Raw genomic sequence first — 21323 nt, forward strand, 5'->3', positions numbered from 1 at the left:
AAATTCTGCGGAAAAGAGATGGGAGAATCACAAGCAGAGAAAAGGGGAGGGGACTGAAGGGGGCTTAGTGGGGGAGAGAAGAAAGAGTGTGATCTAGGACTGGAGATAGGGGGGAGGAAAATCCACTGCTCACACCTCTCCTCCCAATACAGATCCCCTTCAAACACACATTCCCTTCAATCTAACAGTATACTCTTCTCTCACTACCCCCTCCTTTATTTAAAACATTTCCAGACAGCTTCCCTGATCATCCCAGGTCACCCAAAGCAGCATACAATCCTTCACTGATTGCACACATCACACTGCTCCCCTCTCCTGATCCAGACAACTTAGCTTTAAGGTCATGGACAGCTGTAGTGCCTCAGGCCGTCATTCTCTTCTGTTGTACCATAATTTGAACTGCAGGGGACACTATACCATCTCTCAGTTTAATTTAAAAAGCTTCACATACCACAATCAGAGATAGCAAAGGTGGATGTAGCCCCAAGACACTGCACTACTGTCCTCCTCCCACTGCCAAGCCTAGACTGATACAAGCCACCACTACCAATTTGACCTGTTCCCCCATCCCCATACAGAGTTTCCCTCCAATTCTGTGGAAAAGGCAGAATTTTGCAGCCATTGCATCACAGAAGACCAGGGGCCATTATTAAAGCTTAAAGCTCTATGCCAATGACCTAAAAACTTACCTTTTCCATATTCTACAATATAAATATAAAATACTATTAATAAAGTGATTTTTACAGCATCTTGGTGGCAAGCACTGTACCCTGCCATGCAAAGAACCTAGGTTAGATTCCCAACTGAGGACTCTGCTTTCCAAGCTGATCAAGGTTGAGGATGATACAGAGGCAACTGTCACAGCCCGAGGGGAGGAATTCTTAAGCACTGCTCAGTGATACTTACGGGCCGATAAGTAAAAGCCGTGGGAGAGCACGGCCAAACCAGGGCTAAAGGTGCGCTCGGCTGAGCACACTTTACTGCATCGGCCCGTTAGTGGCCAGATTTAGAATCAATGCTAAGTGGTTTCTGGAAGGAGCCATAGTTTGTGGTCTATAGCTAAGGGCAACCAAAATAAGTGGCATGGAACAGATACCCTATGCGGTAAGGCTAAGTAATTTAGGGCTATTCAGTTTGGAGAAGAGACAACTGAGGGGAGATATGATAAAGGTCTACAAAATCAGGAAAGAACTTGAAAAAGTTAATGTAAACCTGTTATTTACTCTCTCAGATAATAGGAGGACTAGGGAGCACTCTATGAAGTTAGCAAGTTTCTCATTTAAAACGAATCAAAGAAAATTCTCACTCAGCACATAGTTAAGCTCTGGAATTTATTGCCAGAGGATGTGGTTAGAGCAGTTAGTGCAATTGGATTTAAAAAAGGTTTGGATAAGTTCCTAGAGGAAAAATCCATAAACTGCTATTAATAAGCAATAGAAGCTTGAGATTTATTTTGCCAGTTACTTGTGACTTGGATTGGCCACTGTCGGAAACAGGATACTGGGTATAATGGACCCTTGGTCCGACCCAGTAAGGCAAATTCTTATGTTCATTTCTGCAATAGCTGGGCCAGTTTAAGTGGGTGATATAAAAACAGGTGTTAAGTTCCCCGGGTGGCTGTAAATGAAGGCTCATGGCACCATAGCCCAATAAAGGTCAGTTAAAATTGTGTCGAGTCTAAAAAAGGAGCAGGCTGAAACTGCCAGATAAAAAATTACAATTTCTGAATATAGGATAAGTACAATAATCAAGAAATTTTAAAAAAACTTCTCTTTTGTTATGGTACAATGTATTTTTTTTCACAAATAATTTTCATGGTAGAGCATATCACTGGTACCCAATATTAATATTACCAGACAGGTCAATGACCTAACCAAAAATGTGTGCAGAAATTGTTTCTAATTTAAATTCACTGGTTCACATTAGATACTCTAAGAAAAAAACAGATTCATTTTTACATCTTTGCAGATAAATGGTTATTAACAAGAAAATAAACTACAGAAGAAAAAGATATCAAATATCTTTCCTTTATTAAAAAGACTTCCTCAAAATGTTTCTGGGTGGTTTGTTGAATTTCATTTCTAAATCCCAATTGTTTTGTCCCAAGTATGGTCATATTGTTTCAGCTTATGAAAGTCAATTCACAATAGCACAGAATGTCATCAGCTATTCAAAAATATATTCCATTATGACAGTACACTGCTTCACCTTTAAAATTGTTACATTTATTTATTTTATTTATTTATAACATATACCGACATTCAAATGAATATCACATCGGTTTACATACAACTGGGGTAACAACTTAACAGAAGGAACGGAAAATAAAAGTTACATCTAACAGGGGTTTCGAAGGAACAGGGATGAGAAAAGAAGGACAGGAAGACCTAGAAAGAGAAGAAATAAGGATAGATTGTCCATAATTATATTACATCACTTTATATTAATTTCAAGAGTCTACATGAGTTATTGCATTAATAATAAACATAGAACAATTGCCGTGGGCTGTATTTCGTTAACTGTTAGTATATTACAATTATATTACAATACTATCTCTATTAAACTGCTAGGTGGTGAGGGGTATGGTAAGATTAAGTGAAAGCTTGTTTATACAGCCAGGTTTTCTTGAAGGTTGTAGTACAGTGTTCTAGGCGTAGGTCAGGTGGCATCGAGTTCCATAATGATGGTCCTGCAATAGAGAGGGCTCTTTCTCGGGTGGAGGCGAGATGAGCAAGTTTAGGCGAAGGGGTTGATATAATTCCTAAGTAGGCGGATCTGGTTGGTCTGTTAGAGGTGATATACTGGAGCGAGTCGTTGAGCCAGTGCATCTCTTTGTGTAGGGTTTTGTGAATAATTGTTAAGCATTTATGCTGGATTCTGGCTGTGATTGGTAGCCAGTGGAGATTTCTGAGAATTGGGGTTATGTGGTCTGTTCTGCATGTGTTGGTGAGGATTCTAGCTGCTGCATTTTGCAGCATCTGCAGTGGTTTGATTATAGAAGAGGGCAGGCCCAGGAGTAGGGCATTGCAATAGTCTAACTTTGTAAATATGGTGGCCTGGAGGACAGTTCGGAAATCGCTGAGGTGTAAGAGGGGTCTTAGTTTCTTCAGTATATGTAATTTAAAGAAGCAGTCCTTGACTGTATTAGTGATGTGTTTTTTGAAGTTGAGATGGTTATCAATGTAAACCCCTAGGTCTCTGACCTGATGTGAGAAGGAGTGGGGGGGGATGAAAAGTAGTTCCGTTTTGGAAGCGTTTAGTGCTAGGTTGAGGTTGGTGAGGAGACTGTTGATTGCCTTGAGGGATTTATCCCAGGTATTGAGAGCATTTGCTATGGAGTCAGTGACAGGGATGAGAACCTGCACGTCATCTGCGTAGATGTAGTGTGTAAGACCTAGGTCTGCAAGGAGTTGGCATAAAGGTAGGAGGTAAATATTGAAGAGGGTAGGGGAGAGGGAAGAGCCTTGAGGGACCCCATGGGATAGCTTAACTGGGTTTGATTCGTAGTTGCCAATTTTGACCTTGTAGTAGCAGTGGTCCATGTCAAGTATTTAACAATTATCAAATGTAAAAAGCAGTCTTCATTAGAATAAGCAAACATCTTCCACAGTCCTTATAATAAGTTATAAGAATGTAAATGACAAGATTATGCCCCCACTTGAAAGACAATACTATATGAACTAAAATCAAGAACATAATTAAAAACAGACTATAAAATCATTAGTACAATCAAATTTCCATCTGCAAATGCTTAAGATTCTTTAGAATGCAGGCCTATAAAATATGAAAAGGGGATAATTTTAAAAAATGATCAAAATGATCATAGTACACAGATGTCATTTTCAAATAAAAGAATAAATCAGAATACAAACAAATGAATTAGATCACACATTTACATTCTGAATGAACAGACATGGCCTTTATTGCTTTTATTTAAAAGGATAACATGCACAAAGACTAAAATATAGAGGCCAATTGAAAGCCTCCCCATGGTGCTTGTAGTAATTTGCTATGGACTTTCCCTTTGAAAACCTTACAGCAGACAATGTCACAAAGATTCTTTACTCTTATGTACAAGCGCAAAGAACACAGGGTAAAGACCACGCAAGGATTTCAAAATGAAATCCTCATGCATGCTAAACCCCACCCTTTTTCCCCCACAGAGAGAAATTTGTGGAAGGAAGGAATTTTCCAGAAGGCCTTCTCAGAGAGTAACACTGTGGGGAACCTCTGAAAAATATCTCCAAAATGAACTTCAATACAAACAAATCCAGTGCTGCAAAACTATCAGAACCAATTGTACTAGCCTAGATAAATGTATACTTGACAGACTTGCTCTCCCTGAGAGTAGCAGGAGGTGCGTGCAGGTTCAATAACTGTTTTCCAATATAAATGAAAGCACTACAAATCACAATGATTTCTGGCCAAATCTCAGGTGTCCCAGAAAACACCATACCAAATATTTTCCCTCTCCCCTTCCTCCTCTCCCTCCCATTTGCTCTCCTCTCTCCCTCCATTTATTTCACCAAGCCCATCCTCCTCAGTCCACTGTTTATGAACACTACCACTGATTAACCAAAAGGGTCATGAGAGGAAGTACTTCCTGTCTACATCCTTTGCCTGCTGGCAAAGTAAAATTAGCACCAGCAAATCACTTGTTAGTTTTGAGTTTCTACTCATCCTTGGTGTACAAGGGAATGGAAATTGTACCTTTTAATACTATTCCATGACAAGGTAATTCAATCCTGGTTTTCTTCTATTTTAATACACTGGGATCCTTGTAGTGCACAGAAATAAAGATATGTCCAGTTGGAATGTAAAGCTTAATACTAAATTTTAAAGAAAACCAGTACATCACGAATTACTTTACTTGTTCCATGGTTTTAACTTTAAAAAAGTTGTGCAATGCTATTGGCCAAATGTGACGAACTAACATCGTAGGAGGCTCTCAAATATCAGTATAATTGGCCCATATCTTATCTACATTTGTGGCAATGAAGTAGATAACAAAAACGATTTTAAAAAACTCAAGTAGTGGAATGCTTGAAAGTAAAGATTTAAATCATAAGAGTCATTTAAGGTTTTTATACACAGGCATTCATAATACAATCACATCATGCCGGTTTTACAGTTGAATAGGGGGTGCAGAAAGCGAAAAAAAACTGGAACTAGTGCAGAGGAAATTGCAGTTACAAAAAACAAGGAGGATCAAACTGGGAGAGAAGCGAAATACAGAGTAGATACAGAAGTGATTTAACATCATGTAGAGTTATTTACAGATGGCTGGAGTGGCTGCATTCTTGAAGAGGAGAGGATAGGTCCGGAAAAGCTTGTTTAAACAGCCACGTCTTAAGTCTTTCGGAATGTTGGGAGGCAAGGCTCCTGCCGGAGATTCGGTGAGATGGAGTTCCAGAGTGAAGGTCCCGCTGTTGAGGACCTGTCTCTAAAAGTTATATGCCGAGTGAATTTAGTGTGAGGTACCTGGAGGGATCCTCTGTATGCTGCTCTGGTCGGTCTAGAGGCAATATGTTGGCTGAGCGGGAATTGTAGGTCGAGTCTGATAAGGTGGTGGATGGTTTTATATATAATGGTGATGGACTTGAAGATAATTCTGAAGTGAATAGGGAGCCAATGTAGGTTTTTTAGGATGGGGGATATATGGTCTCTTCTCCTGGTATTGGTGAGAATTCTTGCTGCCGCATTTTGGACCATCTGTAGAGGTTTGGTGTACGAGGATGGGAGACCTAGTAGGATAGCGTTGCAATAATCTAACTTAGAGAAGATTATTGCTTGTATCATCGCTCTGAAATCATGAAAGTGGAAGAGTGGTTTTATCCTTTTCAGCACTTGGAGTTTGAAGAAACAGTCCTTGATTGTACGGTTGACAAATGCTTTCAAATTGATCCTGTTATCTATTATAACTCCTAAGTCTCTCACTTGGGTGGACAGTGGGTAGGCAGGAAGAGTATTGATAGTGTTGCTGTTTTCTGGGGAGATAAGTAGTAGTTCGGTTTTGGCAGCATTTAATACGAGGTTTAGGCTTGCAAGAAGGTCGATTTTTTGGAGGCAGGATTCCCAATGTTCGAGGGTTTTGGAGAAGGATTCTTTATTTTATTTATTTATTTTATATACCGGCAACCGTTTGCACATCGTGCCGGTTTACAAGTAACTTATAAACAAGGAATATATAGGCGAGGCCTTTACAAAGAACAATATGTAACACAGTAACAAAGCAGATAACTAAAAAAAACTTGGGGAAGGAGGGATAGAGTCAAGAGGGGGGGTGGGGGAGGGTGAGAACAGATACATAAGGATAAGATATATACATGGATTTGAGGAGCAGATGGTATGTACACTGGTTATATATGGAATTGAGCGGGATCACTATCTGGACATCATCCGCGTAGAGAAAGTGTTTGAGTTTTAGCTTGGTTAGAAGCTGGCACAGCGGCAGGAGGTATATGATGAAGAGGGTGGGTGATAAGGCGGATCCCTGTGGGACTCCTACAGATGAGTTATGGTGGGGAGATTCTTTGTTGTGGATTTTTACTTTGTAGCCTCTGTTGTTGAGGAAAGTTTTGAACCAGGCAAGCGCCGTACTTGTTATACCAATATTCGAGAGCTGATTTATGAGGATGGAGTGGTTTACGGTGTCGAAGGCTGCCGAGAGGTCTAAAAGTATCAGGAGGAATGACTGACCTTTGTCGAAACCCAAAATGAGGTAGTCTGTCAGCAAAATAAGGAGAGATTCTGTACTGGAAGTTTTGCGAAACCCATACTGGGAAGGGAGTAGAATTTTATTATCTTCGATGTAGTCTGAGATTTGAATGTTAACTAGTTTTTCCATGATCTTAGCTATGAAAGGAAGGTTGGCGATCGGTCAGAAATTGTTTGGGTCTGTAGGATCCAGATTTGGCTTCTTTAACAGTGGTTTGCCAGTTTGAGTTCGTCCGGGTAAATTCCTTGGGAGAGAGCAGTTAATGATGTCCGCCAGCGTTTGTGAGATAGAGTCAGGGATTGCCATGAGATGTTTGGTGGGGATATGGTCTGAAGGGTGAGAGGAAGGTTTCATTTTCTTTAAGACTGACTGAATCTCTGCGGCGGTGGTGGGTTCAAATGAATGTAGTTGAATGGATTTGTTGTTGGATAATTGGTGTAGGCTCATGTCGGGGGTGGGGGGGGTGGAGGTAGGCAGCTGTGTTAGAAGATTGTCGATTTTGTTTTGGAAGAACAGGGCCAGTTCATCGGCCTTTGATTGTGCTTGATTGTTAGGGATGCCCGGTACGTTGATTTGGGTTAGGTTGGAAACAAAAGGCAAACAGCGCATTGGCGTCGAATACGAGGTCGTGGATCTTATGCAAGTAGAAGTCCCTTTTAGATCTAGAGGTGGCGGTCTTGTAATGGTGTAGTGCCAGTTTATAGGCAGAGAGTGTGCTTGTACAAGGGGCTTTACGCCATTTGCTCTCTGTCTGTAGCTTTGTTTCAGTTTTCCGAGTTCGTTGGTGAACTACGGTTGTCTTTTAGTCGCGTTGGTATTGGATTTTTTTTGTTATGGGGGGCATAGTTTGTTAGCTATGGATTCTGTGATGTTGTTCCAGGAGCAGAAAGCTGTGTTAGGGTTGGTGAGATCTATGCGAGAAAGTTGTGAGGTAAGTTGATTGATGAGGTCTTCGGAGGAGCAGGATCTTCTATATTGGAAGGATGGTTGGGGTGCGTGGTCAGTGAAGGTTTCATTCATCGTGAGCCTGGTTGAGATTAGTGAATGATCTGACCAGGGGACCTTCTTGCAATTAAGGGGAGATGACTGCTTGATGCCGGAGTTGACGAATATTAGATCCAATGTATGACCTGCTTTGTGTGTGGGTTTGTTGACTATCTGGTGGAAACCCAAGGCTGAGAGGGCAGTGAGGAAGGCTTCGCAACTAGGTGAGGGTGTGGGGTCATCTACGTGCAGGTTGAAATCTCCCAGGATTATTGCTGGGGCATCCAAATTGATAAGGGCTGTGATTATTTCGATAATAGGAGAAGTGCCTGTTTCCAGGAGGCCCGGGGGGGGGGGGGGGGGGGGAGCATAGACTAGTAGTATTTGAAGAAAGTCTGAAGTGAAAAGGCCGAATTCTAGTTTAGGATCAGATATGGCAGGTCGTTGATTGAATCAGAGGCCTTTTTTTTGTTGCTAATAAGATGCCCCCACCTCTTTTTTTCTGTCTCGGGAGAGAGAAGATGTCGTAGGTCAGTGTTGGCAGTTGATTTATTATTGCTGAATCTGTGGGTTTTAGCCATGTTTCAGTTATTGCACATATGTCTGGCTTGGCATCTAGAAGGTAATCCTTGAGGATCAGAGATTTCTTGGTAAGGGATTGCGCATTAACAAGAGTTAAGGAGAAGAGGGTAAAGCCTAGAAGTTGGGTGATTGGAGCGATCATGATTGGGGTGAGGGTTATTAGTGAGCGCTGTCGGGCTTGCCTGTTGGAATTTCCTGTAGAGGATGGGTAGCTTTGGGGGAATAAGGATCGTGGAAGCTGGGAATCTGCTGGCTTGTTGAGCCTGAACGAAGTGGACTGGCTGAGTGATTCGGAAGAAAGCTGGAGAGAACATGGGGGAAGAGGCTAGTAGAATGAAGAACTTCCGGAACGAAAGTTTGAGGGGGAGATTTTGAGTGCAGGCAGGTGAGAGTTGAGAAATCACTTTGGTGCTCCACGAAGGGGCGCACAAAGGGACCTGCTCCTTTGTCGCGCTCCTTCGACGCACAGCGCACAACGCCTGGCAGCCGCACAGGATTTAAAGGTCTCCGGGGCTGTCCCCCGATTGGCTGCCCCGTGGGCTCTGTGGATTGGCTGTCGGCCTGGAAGAGGGCCGGGAAGGTGGCGTCTGTCTCCGGAGGAGGGAGTGAGAGTGGTGCCTCGCGGTCGGTGATTTGATCAGCTTGGGGTAAGAGGAATGGGAAGAAATGTCTATAGTGAGAATACTGCACACTGAAGAATTATGATACTATGACACTCCTACGCTCACCTGGAAGCAGAAACCAGCTTAAAGGAATTGCCTCAAAAGCCAGACAAGACTAATTCAGTTGAATACACAAAAGCCAAACAATGATTACTTCAATACACATCTAAAAGGCTGACTGAACGCAATACAAATCTCAACCAATACAACAGCCTACGATTATTTAGTTTTTCTAAATATGGTTTTGATTATGTTAGTTTCTGTGAAACTAAAAATGTGTGTGTGTTAAGTGTATGATTGTTTATATGCTTGAAAATTTTATTATGTATGTTTATACTGTATATCGCCTAGGCCTGTCTGTGTTAGGTGATTAATAAATTAATAAATGAAAAAAATGAAATCTATATACAACATGTGACCAACTGTACTGCAGATACTTTAAAAACAAAAGATAGACATGATGACAGAAACACCAATAGGGATAAAAAAAGGAACTTCAGATTGCAAAAGATGCATAAACCCAAAACATAGTAATTACAATAGAAAAATATCAAATGATCTATCCATTTTGCTCAGCAAGATTCTTATGGTAGTATCTGCAATGCTGGGCAGGTTACCCCCTATGACACCTAGATCTCTTTCTTGGGTTGTAGCACCTAATATGGAACCCAACATTGTGAAATTATAGCATGGGTTATTTTTCCCTATATGCATCACCTTGCACTTATCCACATTAAATTTCATCTGCCATTTGGATGCCCAATTTTCCAATCTCACAAGGTCTTCCTGCAATTCATCACAATCTGCTTGTGATTTAACTACTCTGAACAATTTTGTGTCATCTGCAAATTTGATTATCTCACTCGTCGTATTTCTTTCCAGATCATTTATAAATATATTGAACAGTAAGGGTCCCAATACAGATCCCTGAGGCACTCCACTGTCCACTCCCTTCCACTGAGAAAATTGCCCATTCAATCCTACTCTCTGTTTCCTGTCTTTTAGCCAGTTTGCAATCCATGAAAGGACATTGCCTCCTATCCCATGACTTTTTAGTTTTCGTAGAAGCCTCATGAGGGACTTTGTCAAACACCTTCTGAAAATCCAAATACACTACATCTACCGGTTTACCTTTATCCACATGTTTATTAACCCCTTCAAAAAAATGAAGCAGATTTGTTAGGCAAGACTTCCCTTGGGTAGATCTATGTTGACTGTGTTCCATTAAACCATGTCTTTCTATATGCTCTACGATTTTGATCTTGAGAATAGTTTCCACTATTTTTCCCAGCACTGAAGTCAGGCTCACTGGTCTATAGTTACCCGGATCGCTCCTGGAGCATTTTTTAAACATTGGGGTTACATCAGGTACAATGGATGATTTTAATGATAGGTTACAATTATAGGCCATGCTGGTCTGACCCAGCATGGCAATTTCTTATGTTCTTAAATTTCATTTTTTAGTTCCTTCAATACCCTAGGATGCATACCATCCAGTCCAGGTGATTTGCTACTCTTTAGTTTGTCAATCTGGCCTACTACATCTTCCAGGTTAACAGTGATTTCGTTCAGTTCATCTGACTCGTCACCCCTAAAAACCATCTCCGGAACTGGTATCTCCCCAACATCCTCATTAGTAAACACAGAAGCAAAGAATTAATTTAATTTAGTCTTTCTGCAATGGCCTTATCTTCCCTAAGAGCCCCTTTAACCCATGAGTCATTTAACCCATGAGTCATTTAATGGTCCGACTCCCTCACAGCTTTCTTGCTTTGGATATATTTTAAAAAGTTTTTATTATGAGTTTTTGCCTCTATGGCCAACTTCATTTCAAATTCTCTCTTCGCCTGTCTTATCAATGTTTTTACACTTAACTTGACAATGCTTGTGTTTTATCCTATTTTCTTCAAATGGATCCTCCTTCCAGTTTTTGAAGGATTTTTTGGCTAAAATAGCCTTTCACCTCACCTTTTAACCATGACTAATCTTTTTGCCTTCCTTCCACCTTTCTTAATATGTGGAATACATATGGACTGCACCTCTAGGACTGTATTTTTAAACAATCTCCATGCTTGTTGAACACTTAACCTTTACAGCTGCACCTTTCAGTTTTTTTCTAACTATTTTCCTCATTTGATCAAAGTTTCCCTTTTGAAAGTTTAGTGTTAGAGCTGCAGATTTACTTATTGTCCCACTTCCAGTTATTAGTTTAAATTTGATCATGTTATGATCACTGTTGCCAAGTGGCCCCACCACCGTTACCTCTCACCAAATCCTGCGTTCCACTAAGAATTAAATCTAAAATAGCTCCCTCTCTCCAGGAACTTTATGTCTCTAGCAAGTCCTCATGAACATATGGGACAACATGGAAATGGAGAATTTGACTAATCTCTAACCCTTCCTCACATAATTACATTCAGTACGGTGCGCTCAGGACGAGCGCACAGTTAGCTCCCGTCTGGATGCGCGTTTGACGCACTATTACCCCTTATACAGAAAGGGGTAATAGCGCGAGGAAAACGCGTGTCCAACCCCCTAAAAATTAATAGACCCCGCAACATGCAAATGCATGTTGATGAGCCTATTAGTTATTCCCGTGCCATACAGAAAGTAAAATGTGCAGCCGAGCTGCACACTTTACTCTCAGAAATTAACGCCTGGCCAAAGGCAGGAGTTAATTTCGGCTAGCACCAGGAAAGTGTATAGTGTAACAGTTGAATCTGCCAGTACACAGGACGGTGTGATTTTATCTGCAGATATTGCACTGTTTGTTATCTTGCTATGTGCTCTGTTCTCAATGGGGCTATTTAATCTGTGGCAGATTTGATTTACAAATGCTGTCAATCTGTATAGCTGTTATCAATGTTTCTGCAAAAATGCTGGTAAGTCATATACCTTTATATATATGAATGTTTTTTGTTAATGTTTTGATTTCACTCCCTTAGCACCATTTTTTGACATTGCCTCTATGTATGTTCCAGCCATGAATTTCATTTTGTAACTGTGCTTTGTGTTTTGCCTATATTGATTTGTCCTTTTATTTTAGATATTTGTTCCTCCCAATGTAGCTTATACAAAACAGTCTGTGTTGGGGGAACTCCTTATTTTGCAAAGTTTTAAACTTTCTATGCCATCAATAAAATTGAATTTTATTTTTGGACTTCATGGGTGGACAATCTATAACTTGCATTTCACACCATCTTTGTTGGATTTAGTTTGATTTCTCTGGGGAGTGCCTGCACTTCTGTAACTATACTTTAATCAGAGCCACCATCTCGAACTTTTGTCACTGAATATATTGTCCCCTGCATAGGACATATCTGCAAGACTATCATGCATGTTCTCTTGGAGGCTACTTGCACACAGCCACATAAGCCATCAGGATCCTATAGAAGTGGCTGAAGTTCTGGCCACAATGTCACAAGCTTTGTAAACTGAATGGATGAGCTGCTTTTTACATTTCTCCATGTCCCCCAATGCTTATAAGAAGTACTCCTGCTCTTGAGTACATTGAATCCATCAGAAAAACTTTAGCTTTCGCACACATTCATGCAGATGCTGAATGTGAACCACAATCCAGGCACTTAGCACCAACCCCTGGAAAATCTTTCCCTCCACACCCTTCCCAGGAAGCGTGTTGGAGTGATCACAAGTGCATTTAGTATGTTTCTGAACTGACTCCATATTATGAAGTAGTAGGTAATTTGGATTACCCCAAAACCTAGGAAAGCTTGGACCCTATATTTTAAATCTAGTTTATAGGCCATCAGAATGCATATCAGCAGAAGTGTAGGAGATATCGGATGTTTTTACCACTGTGTGCAACAAAATATGGGCACACTTGTATTCCAGATAAGCGATACAGCGGTGATGAACTTTGACCTGGGAAGCTATTTGCTCTGTCTGTAAGTTGTGTACTAAGGCCCCTCTAAGGTCTGTGTTTTTTCCTTAAACAAGATGATGAACTTTTGACTGAAAACAATCTAATCAGGTACAGGTCCCAAAGTCTGCCTGGAAACAAGAAATAACCAATCCAAGGAGGAGGGTTCATCAGACAGAAGGGCTCACAGATTAATTCTGCCCCAGCCCAAATCTGTTTGGAGACAAAAATAGTCTATCCAAAGGGCAAGCTCAACAGACAGGTTGACTCACAGAAAAACACGACATAGTAAGACAGCTCGCTAGTCAAGAGATTACTGGACCAGGCCAGACCCTGTTTTGGAGTCAACTTGTAGCAGGAGCAGTGAGATCCCTTCTCCCCTCAGATGGAAGAGGCAGCACTCTGAAATGAAGAAATGACCCCTTTTCATGCTCAGACTATGCATGAACTATTGCATATTCATGCCCTGACTGCTAAAAGCTGCAGTAGAGAGACAGACTAACACCTGAAGATGCCTGAGCCATGGCTGCCTACCCCTCCCCTATTACCAGCAAACCCACTTCAGCTTGCCTGATATTTCCCCATCTAAAGAGAATGTCCTGCCGGCTGTATCATGTGCTGCCATCCCAGGAACATCCTCCGTAAGCCACAGCATCTCCCACAGATCTGCAAACTGAACCTCAAAGGGTAAGAACTGATAATAAACATAATTAGATGATTGCTAACATACTTGAAGCAAGTTGAAATCTGATATATTTATGCTCATTAAGGTTATAGAGCTTTACTTAGTATAATCCTATGCTGTGTTAAGAGCACAGGATTATAAATCATTCTAAGTGGTAAACCTAAAATGTCTGAAAATAAAGCAGTCTGATTTTGAGAAACAGGTGTCCTTTCCTGGGCTTTCTGTATCACATATAAGGTAATAAATGGTAAGTTTCTATAGCACGGTCAATACCCTCCAGAGTTAAGGGGAAGGGAGGGGGGAGCCGGCAGTCTCCTTCCAGCTTTGTATACCCTTACATTGCCCACATAGAAGCCACTGAAGCATGAAGATATCAGATATAGGGACTTCCTCCCTCCCCCAATACTGGTGGAAAATGTCTTTGCCTGCTTATCCAAGAACTTGGAATAGCATAGATCTTCCAAAGTATGCTGAGGCAAGTCATGTAGGTGATCTGAAGGAATCGTAGCAGGATCTCTCTCCTCTCCCAAACACAGGAGGAACACTAACCCATCACCCTGAAGAGGATGAGGGTGACTGAAGGAGACATCCAATGTTTTGGAGGAAGAAATATCAGCTAAACAAATGAAGTCTGCTTCATCCTGACTCAGAAGGGGACTCTCCTGAATAAGGAGTATCCACCACCTCATACTAAGGACTCTCAATTCTGGAAGCTCTTGTGTAGAGGCATGCAATGGTATGGGGCCTTGGGAATCTCCAATATGTGGGAAAACTTCCTCCATCTTCTATAGAAGAGGTTCTAATTTCCCTCTCTGATCTTCAGGACTTGAGACGACAAAAAAACTTCACTAGCTCTGAATGCTGGGCCCTTATGGGCTGGGGAATCCTCTGTGCTGGAGATGGAGCACAGACATCTCCAGAAATCCACACTGGTTCATTATTATGAAGGGCATTCTGTACTTTTGCGAAGGAACTCTATGCCACTGTTGCTACTTCTGCTGCAGCAGCATACACCTACAAGGTGATCTGTGCTGTTTGTAATCAACAATTCCTGAACAGCACTGTTTCATGGATAGTGCTGGCTACACCTCCCACTATGCCCTAGCCTCAGTAGAGAGGCTCACAGGTTTACATGCTGTGTTCTGCTGTGATACAACACACCACCTTGGCATGCCACATCAAGTGGGACAACTGATATAGAGTATGAATTTTACAGCAAGAACATGGACAATGTCCCTTTTGGCCCCAAGTCTGGATAAAACAAATGGCATTGCACCATGGGAATCATCCACACTATGAAGGATTAAGAGACCTGTGCCAAGGTTATCTCCCATCAAGGTGGCATACTGTACAGACATTTTCTTCAGCTCCTAGAGGGATGGGCCAAAAGGGATCCCTTGTCTCATTTCAATGTTCTTCTTGGCACCTCCTCTGACACCGCAAAGCTGATCCAGGAACCAGCACAAGGGAGAAGCATCTTCCCATGCATATGATATCAAGATAAGGAGGAGGAGTCCCACCCTTAACTTCCTGCATCAATTGCCCAAATCCTCTTCAGTCCTAAAACAGAAGTGGCTCCTCTGTTCAGCCTCATGCTAAGGCATGGGGGTCTTACCCACAGGCACCTTCCTTATAGTATCTATCTTCCAGGTGGTCTGCTGTTGCACCCTAGAGCAGCAGGGCTGTAACAGTTGCCAGGATCAGGCAGCAACAACAGATGGCATGCATATCCATATATATTTCTCCACAGAAATGGTGGTGGATGCCTGGAATGCCCTTCTGGAGGAAGTGAAGAAGATGAAAACAGTCAATTTAAAGAAGCATGGAATAAAAACACTGGGGCTCTCTAGAGGACGGAAATAAGAAAAGCGTGCAGAGGGGTAACTTGCTGGTGCAGCGGTTGCTATCCTTAACAAAAGGCATGGAGCTTATTCTTAACCAATTTGCCCTGTTGCTTTTAATGCAACTACAATATTGCTCCCCACTTCCACTGCAGAGGAAAAGGGGAATAGGATACAGACAACCAAGAGGGCCCAACTTCTACGATTTGGGGTACTGATATGCAGGCGTAAGGGAGAAAGGGCAGGATTGCTTCTATGGACAAGTCCATAAGCAAATCATGTCAAACACTGTCTGAATTTTCAAGCAAGTTCATCACCCAGTAAAAAATTGTTGCTAGCTGCAATTTTTATGGGTATCATAAGGCTTGAGGATAACTGCACAGAGCGGCAGTTACTACCTTAAGCTTACGGGACAGACTGGATGGAACATTTGATCCTTTTCTGCCATCATTTCTATGTTTCTATGGACACCCAGTGCCCACAGATACAGGTCTTGAGGCCACTGAGCACGGGCTTCTTGGCCTTAGACTGCAACATAATCACTTTAATTTCTTTTTTCTGTTTTTATGGGTTTTTTTAAGAATGAAAATTTCTGTTTGAGGGGCTAAGACAGCAGGAAAAATAGAAGAAACAATGAGGCAGCAAAAAGGCACAAGACTAAAAGCAGGAAAAAAAAAAGTTTAGAGAAATGGTACATCTATGCAATAGCTTGAACAAAGACAGACTTAGGGGCGCACAAGACAATGTGCAACGTGTGGGGAAACTCCATGCATTCACATTAAAGTGTCTACTGAACTCAGCTGGGTTTTCAGGATCTCTCTAAGAAAGAAATAATTGCATACATAGGAGGTAGTACATTTAAATAAGTCTCATGTATATTCATTAGAGATCCTGAAAACCTGACTGGCTGGGGGGTGCTCCTAGGACTGATTTAAGTAACCATGCTCTAGCCAATTATGGCAAACATATGGAGTAGAATCACTTTCATAGATACATTTAAAAAAAAAACCCCACACACTCAAAGACAAACTAAAGCCGCCTTATACGAATAAAGCAGTATAAATACCAGTTAAACAGGAAACATGGTGACGCTCCTACAAACGAGTGAAGTAATCAAATTTGCAGAAGATACAAAATTATTCAGAGCAGTGAGACTGGAAAATTGAGCATCCAAATGGCAGATGCAATTTAATATGGATAAATGCAAGGTGATGCATATAGGGAAAAATAACCCATGCTACAGTTACACAATGTTAGATTCCATATTCAGAGCTACCACCCAAGAAAGATCTAGGCGTCATAGTGGATAATACATTGAAATAGTCTGTTTAATGTGTTGCAGCAGTCAAAAAAGCAAACAATGTTGGGAATTATTAGAACGGGAATGGTGAATAAAACGGAAAATGTCATAATGCCTCTGTATCGCTCCATGTGAGACTGCACCTTGAATACTGTGTGCAATTCTGGTCACTGCATCTCAAAAAAGATATAATTGCGATGGAGAAAGTACAGAGAAGGGCGACCAAAATGATAAAGGGGATGGAACAGCTCCCCTATGAAGAAAGATTAAAGAGGTTAGGACTTTTCAGCGTGGAGAAGAGATGGCTGAGGTGGGATATGATAGAGGTGTTTAAAATCATGAGAGGTCTATAACAGTAAATGTGAATCGGTTATTTACTCTTTCGGATAATGGAAAGACTAGGGGGCATGCCATGAAGTTAGCATATGGCACATTTAAAACTAATCTGAGAAAGTTCTCAATGCACAATTAAACTCTGGAATTTGTTACCAGGTGATGTGGTTAGTGCAGTGTTTAAAAAAAAGATTGGATAATTTCTTGGAGGAGAAATCCATTACCTGCTATTAAATTGACTTAGAAAATTAGTCACTGTTGATAAGTTGTGGAGGATTGGTTCCTCAAACTTCTCACATAGTTAAGATTTTAGGCGATGATCTTTTATTTTATCAGTAGCTAGGGCCAATATTCTTCAATGCTTTGAATGTGAATGTTAGACCTTAAATTTGAAGTGCAGGGAGATAAAGAGGGGAAGGCATATTCCCATTTTCTGCTACCCAAGAATCCAAAATGCTGCTGCCAAATCTACCTTCATTGTCTTAAGGTAGTCCTGTGTAGATGGCTTGTATTGTATTGTATGCCCAACTGTAGAAAGTGTTGGAATTTAAACCAGAGGAAAGCTTATGGTGGCGAGAGAATGCACTGGTACAGACCCTGACGGATGAAATAAAGTTGACATCCCCTGAGGAAAGACCTGGCGGTCTGAAACGTGGCCCTGTTGGGTGGAAGGTAACAATTGAATTCGCGTCTGTTTGGAATGTTTAGAAAGCACATATTGATAAAGTTTTAAGTGGTGGAGAACCATAAAAAACAAAACAAAAAATAACCTTGATATAAGAGGGTGTGTGTTTGGATATGTATGAAGTCACCATTGGAGACATTTGAAGATTTTTTTTTTTCTCACTTTTTGCATGCACAATACATAATTATAAAAAGGTTGGTGATTGTTAGCTCATGATTATAAAGCTTATGGACATTGCCTGGTGGTAATGGAAACATAGTAATATGAAACTTTCCACTCCTTTCAAAAATTTTTTGCATCTAAATCGCATGGTTATTGAATTGAGTTTGGTCAGACCAGAGAAATTAATGAAAATAATTAAGTGAGGTGATATAATTGAGTTGATCCCTCCATAAGATCAGTTTTATGTGGTATTTTGGCTTTTCAACTGTAGAAAGGGACATAGTTTTACTATTTGGATGGGCCAGAATGCTTTCTTAGTCACTATTGCTATTTGTCTCTCCAAAGTTAATGCATATCTGATGCCTCCTAAGCTGTTCACCTCATGTTGTCTGTGTATGGCGATATCATTGTAGGATAAACGCCAGTGACCCTAAACAAGGATGTGCCTCACTGAATTTGAGGCCTGCTGCTATGCACACAGACTGAATCAAAAAGTGCACACTAAGCAACACAAAGATGGAGTCTTCAGCCACATGATGATCTTAGCAATTTCATAGGAGACTCAATTCCCACAGAGAATGGAGAAATTACTTACCTGATATTTTCCTTAATGTAGACAAATGGACTCAGGACCAATGGGTTATGTGCTCCCCTGCTAGCACATGGAGATTGTAAGCAGTTTAATCTGCAGTAAAAAGTCGGGTCTTCACAGCAGGGTACAGAAGTTTGTTACCAATGCCGCTTTGTTTGATAAGTACCTTTCATTTCTATGGACATACCAAGTGGATTTATAACAACAAACCCGATGATTAGACATATTCGGTGGTGAGCATTTCACTTTGTAATGGGCTACAAATCCCATACTATCCTTAAGTGAATAAAATGTAACACAATTTAGTGGATACATTAAGCTCCCGAATGAGGCTTTTGTAAATATGACACATCATTAACATTTGGAATAACGTAGTATTTTTATTAGGATTGCTCTCACTTTTTGGCAGATGTGCCCTGGTTAAGATGGTGCTGGTGCCCAAACTCCTTTATCTCTTACATATGCTCCCCTGTTGGCTGACAGTGGGGGACATCAGTCGCCTACGCTCCAGCATCCAAAACTTTTTATGGCGGGGGAAACACGCGCGGCTAGCCTACGTGACTATGGAGTACCCGCGGGAGCGTGGGGGGCTTAATTTGCCGGACTTCCGGCTTTATAATGTAGCCTGTCAGCTTCTGTTCGTAGGCGAGTGGCTTACGGGGTCTTACCGGTACTGGGACGCTGGGATGTTGGATTGTATGACAACCCTGGCTCCCCCTGAATCTTATTCAAATGTGTGTGGAACAGCACCGAATTGCATGTTACCCCAAAGTATTGTTATCTCCCTGTGAAAGAGCGTGGCGATGGGTACGAAAGCTGTATCACCTGTCAGGAGTTCGGTCCCTGTTGATTCCCTTTTTGATTAATGTGGAATTTCTCCTGGGCTGCGACTGTAGCCCGGTGTTTCGCTCCTGGGCAGAGCACGGGGTGATGTTTGCTTTTCATATGTATGATCCTGAGTCCCGAACCCTACTGGACTTTGACACACTGGCACGGACTTTTCAGTTACCGGCAAAACAATTTTACGCCTTTCTCCAGGCCCGTCACTACCTGCTTGCTTTCGCCTGGACACTTCCTACGCTGGAGGCTGAGATAAAGTTTGCCAATACCATCTTTGACACTGCTTGCTTGGCAAACACTATTACAGGATGGAAAAAGCTTGGCCAGAAGCTTGGCGATACCGCTCCTATAAACCGCCTGGCTACCCGGTGGTCTAGAGTTCTGGCTTCCCCCATCACTGAGCGGCAGATGGCGAGCTGGTTTCAGGATCTTTATAAATTGCTGCCTGATTTGGGCCTCCGGGAGCTACAGCTTAAACTTCTGCACTGCCTTTATTACGATGATGTCCACCGGTTTAAGATGAAACTAGTTACGTCTCCTTGCTGCACTAAATGTGGTACTGCAGATGGCACACTGCTCCACCGGCTGGTTGATTGTCCGCTACTCCGACCCTTTTGGCAGGCGGTGTTGGCAGTGGTGGGGACCTGTATTGATGTTCCTCTCAGTGTCACCGGCTGTATGTTACTCACCTGTGCATCGCTTAGACTTTTGCCCGGCAGCCGAACCAGGGCTCGATTTGAGCGGGTGGCTGTTATGATGGCCTGCCGGATTATTCTAGCTGTTTGGACGGAGCCATTAGCCATGCCCACGATCGATGCTTGGTTTAGCAGGATGGCCTCCCTCACACAATTGGAAAGACTGGATTTTTGGCTGGCAAGAGGCGGCCGGACAAAATTTACTATGCCTGCTGGGCCACTTGTTTCAGTGCCTTCCCCAAATCTCTGCAAGATGGACTGAGTCTTAATGGTTACACCCTGCAATGGTCATCCGATGAGGGGGGGAGGGGGCGAGGGATGGTTAAGGTGTGAGTATGGGGTTCTCGGGGAGGGAGATACTGGTGGAAAAAGGAAAATCAGGGAAGGGTGGTATAGTGGGATTACAATTTGGCTATGTTATTATAGATGGTGGGATTTCACCTCTGTTATATGTTTCAAGTGCCTGTTTGGTATTTTGTTTACCACTTCCCTGTTAATAAAAAGTATTTTGAAAAAAAAAAAAAGAATTAGACTAATCTCTGTTTTTAAACATTTAGCAAGATGAAACTAACGTATTCCACTTGTCTTGTACATACTGGCATTAATTCCTTGATAGCGATGCCTGTGAATTTTCTTTCCTATATAAAGGGATACACTGATTATATACATACCTCATGATACATTGGTTCTTTGTACACATCACACATGCATTCCGCTGGCACCTGAAACATTCTGTAGTCAGCTGCAACCATGTGTCCAGGAGTTTGCTGGAGTTCTTGCTGGCCAACTCAATTTCATTCACAGCTTTTGACAGGATTTGTAAGAGATTCTGAAATATATTTTCTCCTGCCGTTTCTCTGAAACAAGAAAAAACAAAACATTTAAGATTACAGCCAAGCTTTGAATTCTGAGATGGCACTAAAAAAAACCCACAGAAAAATTTGCCAGTTTTCAGCTTGATTGACACATGCAGTATCATAAGTGGTTATCCTATAAGGTACTGCAACAATAAAATTATAAAATTGCTGCACAGTAAAGCAACAGAACTCGCAAGCATAATCCTCCTCTTCATGCTCTCCTGATGTACCCCTCCTTTTTCACCCCTCCCTGCTCTCTCACTTGAGTCATTAAGTTCATTGAAAATGTTCTCCTCACTATTCTGTTATTCAACTACTAAGAAAAAATGTTTACTGTTCACAATACTCTACTTTTCCCAACTACCATGTTAACGCCATTTGATTGTATGCTAATTGCATATTTTGTAAACCGTTATGATGGCTCTACCGAATAATGGTATATAAAATTCTACAAATAAATAAAATTAAAGCTGTTTTCATCCAACAGAAAATCATTTTTGTCAACTG

The 21323-nt window shown here is 41.6% G+C and overlaps 1 protein-coding gene across 1 annotated transcript in view; it reads right to left on the bottom strand.

Moving 5' to 3' along the window:
• ATXN10 (ataxin 10) overlaps positions 1–21323 on the bottom strand; it is a 434387-nt gene that overhangs the window by 305616 nt on the left and 107448 nt on the right. The window contains 1 exon segment of the mRNA XM_029600055.1: positions 20631–20816. Within this exon segment, the coding sequence (XP_029455915.1) occupies positions 20631–20816 (186 nt within the window).

This window comes from Rhinatrema bivittatum, chromosome 4 (genome assembly GCF_901001135.1).
Source record: "Rhinatrema bivittatum chromosome 4, aRhiBiv1.1, whole genome shotgun sequence".
In the NCBI taxonomy this organism is placed as follows: Eukaryota; Metazoa; Chordata; class Amphibia; order Gymnophiona; family Rhinatrematidae; genus Rhinatrema; species Rhinatrema bivittatum.